Genomic DNA, 13,585 nt, shown 5'->3' with positions numbered 1-13,585 from the left:
AAGGGGCACAAGGTAGGTAACTCAGAAAATACTTCCAAGGGAACTCAGGGTGAATAGGCGGAGGCCCCGCAGCATCCACCAGACCAGGCTCGAGTTGGGCCTTGGGGCAACAGAATTAAAACAGAGGCTCAAGCTAGGCATGGTGGTACACACCTGTGACCCCAGCATTCTGGGAGGCTGAGGCAGGAAGACTGCAAGTTCAAGCACAGCCTGGGCAAATGAGCAACTTACAAGACCCTACCTCAAAATAAAACATTTGAAAAAGCAATGGAGGTTTAGGTCACCTGGCTGCCCAAAATCTTTGCTTCCTCATCTTTCAAAAGTGGAAAATAGCATGTTTTACATTACTGGGGAATTAAATGACATCTTGCAAGAAATAGTGCATTTGGCCTGTCCCTAGTAGATGCCTGATAAATGACACCTGAAAAGAACGAGGGAGGGAGGGGACAGAGGGTATGCACCAAGCACAGCGAAGCAGCCCCCCAAAGTTCAGACCCTCAGAATTTTCTCTATCTTGGGATATCTGGAAAACTATACATCCAAGCCAGCCCAAATTAAACAATAACTACCCAAGGTCAGGGAAAAGGCCAGCCGTGTCCACAGGTTGCTCTCCCAGGGTGGCTTGGCCTTGACCAGCAGATTGCAAATGCTCAAGCCTATAAGTACCCTGCTGGCCTCAGTGGCCAGGCAGTCCCACCAACCTGCACCATGCTGGGCATCACTGTCCTCACCTCGCTCCTGGCCTTTGGTAAGCGGGGGATGGGACCCCAGGAGCTGGTGGGCTGGGATGCAGGCTGTGCCCCACCGGGAGCTCTCGGCTCCGCAGGAGGTGCACTAGGGGTCCAGTGTGGGCCGCGCTGCAGAACAGCCATCGTCCTGTGAGCTACTGCCTCACCAGACAAGGCCTGTGAGTGTCTTCCCCAAAAGCATGAGTCTTGGCGGTGAGGTACAGGAAGCCTGGGATACAGGCGTCACGTTTCCCATCAGCCTTTGCTCCCCCAGTCCCCAAGGTCCCAGCTTAAATTCCCATCATTCTCTGCAGTAGCTATTCAGGTCCCTGAGCCTCTCTCAACTTGAGAGCACTTAATTAAGAGTCCTTTCAGTCAACAGCATCACAATGACAGTAACCATAGCAGCTCCTGTTTCCGATGCCTTTGCTCTGTGCCAGCTCTGGGCTGAGCCCTTCGTAGGCCGGAGCTCATTTGATCCTCTAGCCAACTGGAAAGACGGGATCTGTGTGTATCCCCCATTTACACATGTAGACAAGAGACTAAAGTGTCAGCCCAGGACCATGTGGCTAATTATGGGGAAGCCGGGTCTGTCTCCCCACAAAGCACCCTGAATCTCCTATTCAACCCTCGTTCCCATGACGCTATACCCTAAAAAGGGACGGAAGGCCACAGGTGTCCCCAGGTGCCCACCTGTCACAGCCACCTGATTGTCTCCTCCAGCCCTCTGGAGCACTCACCATGCATAGAGCTTTGGCTCCTCCCTACACGCCAGCTAATATGATACTCAGGACAGGCTTGCCACATTAGCATCTTTCCTCCCTGACTCTTCAGAAAGGAAAGCTGAGGCCCAGAGGCCTCGGCAATGCCACCCACCCCAGCAACAGGCTGTAAGTCCCACCACGCCCGCCGGCCAGCCGCCCTCACCGGTACCCCCTCCTGTCTCTCCAGCCTCCAGCTGTGGAGTCCCCACCTTCCAGCCTGACGTGTTGGCCAGGGTGGTTGGGGGAGAGGACGCCGTTCCCCACAGCTGGCCCTGGCAGGTGAGCACAGTGCAGCCAGGGGCAGGGGGGTGGGGTGGGGAGTGGCCTACATGTGGGCTGACATGTGGTCCTCCTCCGCCCCCAGGTCTCCCTCCAGTACCTCAAGGACACCGAGTGGAGGCACACATGTGGCGGCTCCTTGATCAGCAGCCAGCATGTCCTCACAGCTGCCCACTGCATCAAGTGAGTGGATGGCATGCCGGGAGCCCAGCTCCCTCCCTAGGGCAGGAGTCAGACCTAGCTGCTTTTATTGAGCACCTACTACACACTCTACTGGGCACCAGGCTCAATAAGCTACTCACACCCAGCAACTCAGTTCTTCATTTATGCAGTCAACAAACTTTCCTGCACACTTACCATGTGCCAGAAACACAGCAGGGAAAACAAAGTCAGAGAAACAATTAAACAATTTGTTTATTAAAGCAGGGTCTCAGTATGCAGCTTAGGCTTCCCCTGAACTCACTATACAGCCCGGGCTGGTCTTGAAATTGTATCAATCCTCCTGCCTCAGCCTCCTGAGTACTGAGATGACAAGCATGTGCCACCATGCCCAGCTTGCTGTCTATTTAAGAACCAAACAGGCTACAAAGAGCCCAGGGCAGCTGGGGCTTGCCACAGAATGCTTGCCTAGCATTCCCAAAGTCCTGGGTTCAAGCCCCAGTACTGCAAGAAAAAAATGAAACTTTCTAATGACAAATTTAACTCATACACCAGCCCTGCCTGAGGAATGTAATTGTTATATACAGCAAACATATCCTAACACAAACTGGGAGGGGAAAGAGGCCAGGGCAGAGCGGAGAAAGTGAAGCAGTTGGTGTTCTACGGAGACAGCGAGAGGCCAGGCAGCTTGGCCTCAGTCACTTGCAGGGGCCCTGGGCCCTGAGTCCCAGTGCTGCCCCACTTTCCAGATGAGAAAACTGAGGCCCAGGGCTCCCAGGAGCAGCAGTAAGGCACAACCTGATCCCGGGGCTCACATCCTTTCCCCTCATGCTCCTAAGGGTCAGGATGCGGGGCTAGGTTGTGCCACCCTCAGCTGGCACCACCTTCACCTGATTCCTTTCTGCCAACAGCAAATCCTTCACCTACCGCGTGGCCCTGGGCAAAAGCGACCTGACTGTGGAGGACGAGCCAGGCTCAGTGATCGTGGGTGTGGACACCATCCATGTCCATGAGAAGTGGAACACCCTCCTGATACGGTGAGCACCAGCTGCTGGGCACCGTGGGGCCGAGTGGCATAGCGCGAGCGTGCCCTGGGGTTGCGCAAGCTGGGGCTGCCGAGAAGTGGCAGAGGCTGAGTGAGACGACACCTCCCATCTAGACCACTGGCGAGGGCCCCCAACCCCAGTGTCTTCCCTGACACCCAGCCCAAGGCTGAGCCAGGGCTGCCCTCTTATTCCATCTGCACCACGGCCAGGGACAGGAGAGTGTTCAGAGAGGGTCAGAAAGAAGCCCACCTCCTGCAGCTCAGTGCAGGGAGGCAGCAGGAAGCAGACCAGGCCTGGCGAGGCTGCCAGCCTTTGTTCCAGTAACTGGAAATATTGAAGTGGCATCCAGGGCCAGGCCTGATGGTACACATCTATAACTTCAGCTACCTGGGAGGCTGGAGCAGGAGAATAGAAAGTTGGAGTTCAGCATGGGGAACTTAGTGAGACCCTGTGTCAAAATTAGAAAGAAAAAAAAAATTAAGAATTTATTTAATTTTTTAAAATAAATAAATAAGAATTTTAAAAAGGGCTAAGGTTGGCCGGACAGATAAAAGACTAAGCATAAGCACCTGCCTAGCTAGGCAACCGCGGAAACCGAGTTTCCATTAGAGGCACCACATGCGTGACACACACACACACACCACCCACCCCCTAGCTCCATGAGGCTGAGGCAGCCACCCTGAGACCGGGCGTGGAGGCACATGGCTGTAATCCCAGCGCTGGAGAGGCTGAGACAGGAGGATCACTATGAGTCCAAGCTGCATTGTGAGACCCTGGACCAAATACAGTTTTTTTAAAAAGGGGTGGGGTGCTCAGTTTAGCGGCTGAGCAGGCGGGAAGCCTGAGTTCAACCCCCACTTCTGGGGAGAAATTAAAAGGGCGTCTTCGACTGACTTGGCATTTGTCACTGTAACTCCAACCCACCACCTCCGTGTTGGGCACCCCTCCCCCACCCCGCCCACCCTTCCCACTGAGCCTCTCGCGCGGACACCGTGGCCCCGAGACGGACAAGCTGTGGCACCAGGGTGGTCCTCGTCCTCCGACATCTCAGCAGCCAGCGGTCACCGTGGTCTTGGGGGACCCCCCATGCGCCCTTGCGTAGTCCCCGAGGCACATCCCCCACCCCATGGCGCTGGCGCCAGAGCCAGAACCCTGCCCCGACACCGCTCACCCCTGTGCTCCGGATTTCAGCAACGACATTGCCCTCATTAAACTGGCGGAGCCCGTGGAGCTGAGTGACACCATCCAGGCGGGCTGCCTGCCCGAGGAGGGCTCCGTGCTGCCGCAGGACTACCCCTGCTATGTCACCGGCTGGGGCCGCCTGTGGAGTGAGTACAGCAGCCAAGGCGCGCGTGGGCACACACACCCACCCCCCCACACACCCCCACACCCACACGCACACGCACGCACACCGGGAAATCCCGAGAGCCTTCCTGGAGGAAGCGTTTCTGACAGCCAACACGCTGCCTGCTCAAAGCCTTCCCTTCTTCCTCTCTGCCTGAACTGGTTCACCTCTTTTTAAATTCTGTGATAGTAACAGCTAATATTTATTAAGCACCTGCCACGTGGCAGGCACTAACAAGTGCGTGTAGAGGTAATTCTAAGAACAAATAGATTAGAATCGCTTAAGGGCGGGGCATGCAGTAAGCGCCGTAAAAAGAAACTAAAATAAATCAGGCGGGGAGGGGGTTAGAGCGTATGATACTCCATCCGCCCAGAGAGGTTTCAGCTGAATTCTAAGGTTAAACGCAAATAAACGAAAGCACAGATGCCTTAGAGGAAGATATGGATCCACCCTCAGACTATTGGTGAGTGAGAAGGACCTTGTAGGGTGGTTACCAAAGACCAGGAAGTAGCAGGCACAGCAGCAGGCACACTCAGTACAAGAGTGCCTGCCTAGGAGGCCCAAGGCCCTGGCTCCATCCCTGGCGCTTTTGAAAGTAAAAGCCAGGCGTGGTGACAGCACACCTGTGGTTCCAGCCCTCTGAGGCTAAGGCAGGAGGACTGCAAGTCTCAAAATAAAAACTGTAACAAAGGAGTGAAGCGTAGCTCAGTGCAAAGGCTCTGGGTCCTCAGTGCAAATCCCTAGTACTGAACAAGGCGACCCAGCTGGCCAGTATCCCTTGAGGCTTTCTCCCTCTCCCCATACTCCTAGGGATCACCATCCAGATGGTTTGGGAGGCTCCAGAGCCTGGCGGCAGTGCTGTCAACACCAGTAAATGTGGGGTTCCCACAGCGTTGCAGCCCACCTTGGACTACATCTGGTCCCAGCCTCTGTCTGCTGCAGGCCTGGAGGGCTGGGGCTGGCTATGCCTGGCTGAGTCCCTGGCTTCCGCCCTCTCTCCTCAGCCAATGGCCCCATCGCCGACGTGCTGCAGCAGGGACTTCAGCCTGTGGTGGACTACGCCACATGCTCCCAGTGGGACTGGTGGGGCTTCCGGGTGACAAAGAACATGGTGTGCGCCGGTGGAGATGGCGTCATCTCTGCCTGCAACGTGAGTGTCTCCATAGGGTGTGCTCAGGCTCATTCAGGGTGACCAGGTGGCTGGGGACAGGGAGGACACTAAGCAAGGTGCATGGGCGGACCCATCCCTAAGGGGTGGCTGAGCCTGAAAGGACCCAGCAGGCTTGTGGGAAACTCAAACTGTATCCAGTTCTGCCCAATATCTGCAGCTGCAGGCAGGCTCAGGGCACCTGGGGTCTGGCTAGAATCTTACAACACCTAAGATAACAGGGAATCTCCAGCTTCTCCACCCTCTCTCCCCACCCACCTCACTTCCCAGTCAGCTCCCAGCCTCCTCCCATGCAGGGCAGCTCCCAAACGCTTAGGCATTGTGGCCTGGACACCAGGGGAACTGAGGCACTGGGAGGGCTGGCATCTCCCTAAGATCAAGCGGCAAGCCCAGAGCTAGTCTGATGCACAGGACCTCCCAGAACAAGGCCGGTTTCATCTGCTTTCCCAAATGGACCGGCTGAGGCCAAAACAAGGGTCCTGAGGCTGAGAGCACAACCCTCAGCCCACTGCCCCTGCCACCTGTGAGGGAGGCCCAGGCTCACACTGCCCCCCTGGTACAGGGTGACTCGGGCGGCCCGCTGAACTGCCAGGCGGAGAACGGGTCCTGGAAGGTGCATGGCATTGTCAGCTTCGGCTCTGGCCTGGGCTGCAACACTGCCAAGAAGCCGGTAGTCTTCACCCGTGTGTCCGCCTACCTCGACTGGATCAACGAGGTGGGTACTGCCCTCTGCACCCCAAGCCCCAAGCCCACGGCCCCTCCCACACCCTTCACAGGTCCTTCCCCACTCCTCCACACTGACTGTCCCCACCTCCCAGAGTTCCTCACCCTGTCCTCTGCTCTTCCAGAAACTGCAGCTGTGATTCCTCCAGGAGCCCTGGCTGCCAGCCCCTGCAACAATAAACCTCTTTCTTTCCAGCTGGTTGCACTCTGATCTGTTATTTCTCTGAGGCCACTCTTCCCCATACTGGGGGGCAGAGAGGGACCCTCAGCCAAGCTGGCAAGGTCCTAGAGGGAGCCATGGGGAGCAGGGGTTCTAGGGGGCCATGTGGAAGCCTGAAGGGACAGGATCAAGGACATTGCAAGCTGGCTGTAGGGGACCACACCTGTAATCTCAGCACTCAGGGAAACTGAGGCAGAAGGATCACAAGCTCAAACCCAATCTGGACAATTTAGCAATTTAGAAAGACCATAAGACCATGTGTTGACCTAAAATATTACAAAGGTACAAAGGGCTGGGAATGTAGCTCAGTTCAGAGGCCCTGGGTTCAATGGGGGGGGGAGAGAGAGAGAGAGAGAGAGAGAGAGAGAGAGAGAGAGAGAGAGAGAACTGTAGATACTTGTCCTCATTTGTCCTGCTGTCTCAAGCTATGACCCAGTATGCTTGAAGTAGATCTCACCTGCTCGCATCCTGCCCCCATGGAGGAGTCTTGGCAGGCTACCCCAGGCCCTCACCAAGCTGGAAGACAGGGGTCTCACCAAAGGTAGACACCCCAACCCAGAGAAACCAGATCACAAGAGACCTAAAGTTTAGGAACAAGCATGGCTGCTGTTGGCCTGAGCCCTGGCTGGGGGTGGGCCTGGGAGGAGGAGGAGACCACAGCTCTGTCCTCTGGGGTCACAGGAAAGAGGAAAGCAGTGCTGTCCACAGTCACAGGCTAAGCTTGTGCTGCATGAGACAGGCAAGGAAACTGAGGTCTGTTGGGTTTCACTGGTCTCTTAGTTGTCCCTGGGAGAAAACAGCAAGGAGATTTAGAAAATAAAGACAAGAGACAAAAGCTGAGGTCAGGTAGAGGCCTCTTTACCTGATGGGCAAAGGACCTGAATGACAATAGGAAGGGTATTTATTTATAGTTTTGCAAAGTTAACTGAGGTAGCTTGACTGCCGTAGGCACTCTGGCCTTGTCCTGCCCTCGTACATATGACCTCACACATGTTTCCAGCTTTGGTTGCTCCCAGCAGAGGCCCAGATGGAGAAAGAGACAAGTAAGGTCCTGGGAACAGCCAGCCAGCAAAGTATGGGTTACAAGGATGATGGGACGGTTTTTAAGGGCCAAATGCACAAGTGCCCCATGTCCAGCTGGGGCATTCAGTGGCTGTCCTGTCCCAGGCCACTGAGGCCTAGGGTCCCTCTGAGAATACACTTACCTCCTCATGAGGCCCTCGCTCCATCCACTTTGAAGGGCTATGGACCACCTGCTTCCCCATCAGACTGGGGCTCCAGGACCGAGCAGGGAGATGGGGCATGGTACATCTCCCATGCGCAGGACTCAGGCAGATTCCCAGGAGTGAGCAAAGGCCTATAAGGAGCTAGCACTGGCTCGGAGGTGAGAGCCCAAGTGTGGTTCAAACAAGGCCCCTGCTCTGCAGGATGCATGCCCATGACAGCACACAGGATTCCTGCCTGTGCACGTGAAAGAACAAATACAGACCTCAAGCACAGAAACAAGGCCCTTATACCTCTATCAGGTGGCAGCAGGGCTCCAGGTCAGCTTTGTGGAGGTGGTGATGCCCGAGCTGAGTCTTTGTCTCAGTTACTTTTCTCTCCTTGCTGGGACAAATACCTGACACCCCGAATTAAGGAAGTAAAAGTTTATGTAGCTCACAGTTTGTGGAGGCTTCAGTCCGTACTCGGCTGGCTCCAAGGCAGAGTGGCACGTGGCAGAGGGCAGCAGAAAACAGCAAAACAGCAAGAGCAAAAGGGAGGAGGAGCGGCAACAATGGCCTGAGAGAGCAAGCTGTCTCCCTTATGCTACATTCAGACACTCCGCCACAGGCTGGGTGTGGCACTCACGCCCATAATCCAGTAGGTCATGAATTAATCACAGTGTCTAGAAGTTCACTGCATGAGGCTTTGGGGGAACAAATACACACAAACCATAACGGTCTGAAAATTTTAATGCAAAGTCCCCAAATATTGGAGATGTGACTCAGTGTGAAGGCCGTGCGTTCAATCCATGGTAATAGAAAAATAATTTAAAAAATAAAAGCAGGGTCTTCATTTGAACCTCCCAAGGTGGCTTAACTAGAAGGCAGGAAAACTGGGGTCCAAACTTTGGTGGTCTGGCTCCAGAGCCCCCACACCTGACCACCATGCTCTGCTGTCCTGCAACGTAAGAAGTCTTCTGAAAAAGCAAGTGTTTCCCATGAAGGTTCAGGGTCTGGTGCACTATCCTTTTCTTGCCTTGAATGTGGATGTGATGGCTGGAGCTAAGGCAGACAATTTGTGGTGAGACAGTTGCCCGGAGACCAAGTTGCAGGTCAGATCTGAATGTCTTGCTGTGTGTGAAACAATCAATACAGAACTCTGCACTCGCTTTAGCTGTTGTAGTAGGTTTTCAGGTACTCACAGCTCAGCGCAGTCCTAATAGATACAAGAGGGTAAGTTAAAAGGGGTCACTGTCCTGGTGGGGGGAAGGGTTTGAGCCAGAGCTCAACAATGGCATGGCAAGGGCCACAGTGGCAGGTGCTGCAGAGCAGAGGCGTGGGTTGGGTAAGGAGACCAGCATCCTGGTTTGCCTTACACTGAGGAGTTTTCCAAGATGCAAAGTTCTGACCCTAAATCCAGGACAGTCCCTGCAAGACCAGCAGCACAGAGCAGCAAATGAAAGCGAGGGAGTAAAGGGCCCTCGAGGAATGCCTTGTGCCATGTAGGGGTCCTTGAGATTTTATTTGGGGGGCAGTCAGGAGCCAGGAAGGGACAGGGAGAGAAGCAATGGCTGAGGTCATGCTGAGACAGCTGGGCTGCTGTCCGGTGGCCGTGTGCAGGTGGCTTAGCCTGCTACAGCAATTTCAGCAAGGAAAGTACCCTCCAGAGAGGCCGAAAGCATAGGGACAAAGAAGCCTTTACTGTGAACCAGTGACCGAGGCCTTGACTTCAAGTCAGGACTCACACATTGTCAGCCCCCACTTGGACTTTACCTCTAAGTTATATACCTTCTAGGTTTCCATAGTAACCACACTGCCCCATTTTTAGGAATTTTACAAGAATGTCACACAATTGCCACAGGGTTTACATTTCCCAGACATTGTTGACCATCTGCCAGTCATGGGATATTTGTGGTTTATTTAATATTTACCTTACTTCCCGATTTGTCTTAACTATTTGTTCTTATCTCTAGGAGCTACACGGGAGAAGGTTTGAGAGTGAGTTTATCTGCAGTTTAGGTGAACTTAAGCGACTTGTAAAATGAAATTGCTTTTGCCCCATCAGGCCCAGGCCAGCATGGAGGCAGAAAGGCCCAGTGAGGAGGTCCCTGTGAGGGCCCAGAGTTCACCTAGACCAAGAATAATGCAGCCCACATGAGAGAAGCAAATTCAAACCATGCCAAGATTCCATCTCACTCCAAAAAGAAAGACTGCCATTAAAAAATTAAATAACAGGGGCCGGGGAGATGGCTCCGTAGAATAAGTGCTTGCCTGGCAAGCGCAAGGGTTTGAGTTCAATTCCTGGTTCCGAAAAAAAAAAAAAAAAATCAAATAACAGAAGCCAGGAGATAGTTCAGTGGGATAAGTGCTTGCCTGACAAGCACAAAGTCCTGAGTTTGATCTCTGGTAACACCCAAAAAAAAAAAAAAAAAAAAGAAGAAGAAGAAGCAGGAGGAAAGAAAGAGAGAAAGAAATCAAATAACAATTGCTGCCAAGGTTTCTGCAGGAGAAAAGAGCCCTTCTACCCTCTTTGGGGAACAGAAACTAGTGCAGCTGTGACCGAAACCAGCATGGAGATGCCTCTGAAAATGAAAACTAGGAATTCCATTTGACCCAGCTATTTTTGTTCCAGGGATCTTCCCAACAGAGTTTTTAAAAAATCATATTCCAGTAATCCACGCACACCCACACATGTCTGTAGCAGCACAACTGGTAGCACATACACTCTCTGTTTAACGACTTACCTGCTTCACAGTTCTTTGGAGGTGCAACCGATGCACACGGTGCAGACTGACACCCTGCATTTGGATTTGTGACACCAGAATGTGCAGCGCAGTGTGGCCTTATGGTCACTTCTTCCACGGTGCTATAATTTTTGTTGATTGTACTATGCAGTCCTGTAGTTTTAGGTTCTGTTATATATGACAATGCTGCGTGTTAAGTTTCCTTTGACCATGTCCTTGTTCCAAATATTGTAATGTACATACTATATAAATTCCTTGTTTGGGGCTGGTGAGATGGCTCAGTGGTCTAAAGCACCTACTTAGAACAAGCTTAGCAAAGCCCAGGGACCGCGGTTCAATCCCCCAGCACCACATGCCAGCCAGCCTGCCCCCTGGTGGGCTGAGCTGGCCACACACACACACACACATAAATAAATAAAATTAAAAAAAAAAATTCCTTGTTTGGGCTGGGGAAACAGCTCCGCGGTATAAGCACCTCACTTGCATGCGCAAGGTCCTGAGTTCAACCCCCAGTACTGCTAAATAAATAAATAAATAAATTCCTTGTTGAGTGACCAATTCAATTAACAACCCAGTTATGAAGCATAACTCGGTTGTTAAACAAGGAGGATCTATAGCTCAATCTTGGAAGCAGCCTATATGCCTATCATTGGATGAATAGATAGATAAAGAAAAGTGATAGGCAACCCACTCAGAGGAATCTACCCGCACACACAGAAGTTTTCTTTCCCCTTAGAAGAAAGTATTTGCACACAATGGAGTACTATTCTGTCATAAAGAGGATAAACTTCAGTTATCTGTAAAAAAAATAATAATAAATAGATGTACCAAAGGATTATTCCCAAGCATGCCTTAAACAGGACAAAATGTGGGTTTTTTTTCTATATAGTTCCTTGCCTTAATAAAAATGTAATATAAGTTTAAGCAAACTTCTAAGTATAGAAATGAATATTTTGTGCAGTTTGTGTTTTGGATACCCAAGGTAGGAAATGTTTTAAATATTTTGTGCAGTTTGTGTTTTGGATACCCAAGGTAAGAAATAAGTTTTAAATAAACCTATGATATTTTATCTGGGAAAAATTAAAGTAGATGCACCTTGAAACCATAATGCTAAGTGAAATCAGACACAAAAGCTATTGCTTATATGAGAAACCCAAAATATAAATAAAGAGCAAAATTAAAATAGGAAGTAGGGAAGAAGACCAAGAGATGGAGGGATGAGGGACGGAAAGGGAGTGCAACAATTGGATTGTGCTGTTGGGCTGTCCAGCGGCTCCTTTCAAAAAAAAGTACTGAATAATGAACTGGGCAAGAAAAGCCAAAAATGATGCTTAAGGGATGAAGAGATAAGAAAAAAACTGGCTCTGCACTGCAAACTTAGACCAAACAGAGAGGAAAGGAGAAAAGGAAAATAAAACATGCTCTGATCTCGAGGACACTGGATATCTCGAAGAGTAAGGATGGTGGGAGGGGGCACTTGGTGCACAGCGTTCCTTTTACTCCGCCCATATCTCGTGAGAACTCGCGAGAAGTTCCACATCCGGGACCTGGCAATGATCTGTAATTGACCGGTCCTCTCTATTTTCCCAGCCTGCTTTACCACGGCATGCCGCCTTTATCAGTGTGCGTGAACCAAATCCCCATAGGGAATGTGAACTGTTGTATAATGGAAACATATTCTATAAACAAAACTGAAAAAAATAATGCGACCCAGGCAGATCAGGAATGGAAAGTGATAGGTTTCAGAGGCAACAGCGATGGCAGCAGTGGTGGCGGCGCAGCAGAGAAGCAGAAATGGGGGAGGGGAAAGCCTTTATTGACTCTAAACACACGGAGAGGACCAAGGGCAGGAAGATGCGCGGATCCTCTGACCCGAGACAGGAAGTCTGAGGCTTTATGGACTTTTGCCGGGGGCGGAGCTTGAGGGGCGGGTTTAGTGACATGTAAGGAGCTGATTGGAGGCTCCCTTGTGTGGGCGGGGAAAGTCACAGGAAGTTGTACCCAGGGCTGGAGTGGGGAAGGAGGAAGTGGTCATTGGGAAGGTAAACTGTTGTTTTGAGGGCTTCAAAACTGAATTATCAATACTGCTCTCCACTAGCAAATACAAGCTGAAACGTGCACCAAGAGTGTGAAATTCTCAGGCCTGGGTCAAGGTCTGCTGCGTGCCCAGGACGCAATGCTTATTGGGGGAGACAGGATGCCTCCCCCAGAGGTCTGCGTGGGCCCCAGGAAATGCGGCCTTAGGCGCTAGAGGGGTTTGCAGATTCCATTAAGGATCTTGTGAAGAGAAGATGATCTGGGTTCTCAGGCTGGTCCGCTGTGATGCAAAAGTGTCCTTAAAGAAAGAGACAGGAAGGTCAGAGTCTGAGGAGGCGTCAGGATGAAAAGAAGGAGCCAGAGAGAAGGGGAACATGGGTTACCATCTGCCACGTTCCACTCGCAAAAGGAAAGAGCCTTGGGCCAAGGAGCACTGGCGACCCCTAGCGGATGGAGGAGCAAAGGAACACCCGCCACCGGCCACCAGCCACCCTGGAGCCTCCTTAAGGGACCATCCTTGCAACAGCATGTGGCTTCAACCCCAGTGTGTGGGATATCTGTTGGAAGGTCACACCGTGGCAGGCTGTAGTGGCTGCAAGGAAGGGTTCCTCAGACCTGGCTTGGCTGACGTCGGGGGTTTGTGGGCTTTGCCTAAGAGGTCACAGACTGGTGGTAGGAAGAGAGGGATGCTGGGCACTTAGCTGCTGGTCCTCTTGCTTCTACCTTCTCCCTAGGAGGAGCAGGCAGAAACTCCTGAGTACCCCCACACCAGTGACCCTCCAAAGTGCAACCAAGTGTCCCATGACAGTGGCTAGCACTGGGGTCTGTTTGTCCATGGAAATCTGTGCCTGGCACCATGCAACAGCTTCAGCTGCACCATCTCACGAATTCCTGGTGATAGTGCTCGTTACCATCCTCCTTTCCAAATGAGGAAACATACAGGCATGGTGTCGCACGGGGCTGATCCCAGCACTCTAGGAGGCTGAGGCAGGAGGATCACAAATTCAAGCCCGGTCTGGGCAATATAGCGAGATTCTGCCTCAAAATAAAAAATCCTAGGGTTCAATCTTTGGTATTGAGAGGACAAAATTTTATTTATTTATTTATTTTTATCTTTTTTGGTGGAACCAGGGATTGAACTCAGGCCCTTGCACTTGCCAAGGAAGT

At 51.9% G+C, this 13,585-nt stretch overlaps 1 protein-coding gene across 1 annotated transcript; it reads left to right on the top strand.

The window, feature by feature from the left end:
• The first annotated feature begins 688 nt into the window (after positions 1-688).
• Positions 689-13,233, top strand: Ctrc (chymotrypsin C). The gene is made up of 8 exons (XM_004637774.3): positions 689-748; positions 1,680-1,771; positions 1,857-1,954; positions 2,842-2,967; positions 4,168-4,304; positions 5,326-5,471; positions 6,052-6,204; positions 13,153-13,233. Exons 1-8 carry the CDS (start codon positions 709-711, stop codon positions 13,231-13,233), a joined length of 873 nt encoding a protein of 290 aa, XP_004637831.2. The 5' UTR covers positions 689-708.
• The last annotated feature ends 352 nt before the right edge of the window (positions 13,234-13,585 follow it).

Source organism: Octodon degus, unplaced genomic scaffold (assembly GCF_000260255.1).
Source record: "Octodon degus isolate 3935 unplaced genomic scaffold, OctDeg1.0 scaffold00092, whole genome shotgun sequence".
NCBI classification, from domain to species: domain Eukaryota; kingdom Metazoa; phylum Chordata; class Mammalia; order Rodentia; family Octodontidae; genus Octodon; species Octodon degus.
Note: the sequence above shows the minus strand (reverse complement) of the source record. Positions and strands in the feature narration are given on the sequence as shown.

Bases quoted from the DNA above. Each gene is read 5' to 3' on its own strand.
- Ctrc (XM_004637774.3), top strand. From the start codon at position 709: ATGCTGGGCATCACTGTCCTCACCTCGCTCCTGGCCTTTG. The intron at 749-1,679 runs GTAAGCGGGGGA...CTGTCTCTCCAG, and splicing joins CACCTCGCTCCTGGCCTTTG to CCTCCAGCTGTGGAGTCCCC. The intron at 4,305-5,325 runs GTGAGTACAGCA...CTCTCTCCTCAG, and splicing joins CGGCTGGGGCCGCCTGTGGA to CCAATGGCCCCATCGCCGAC.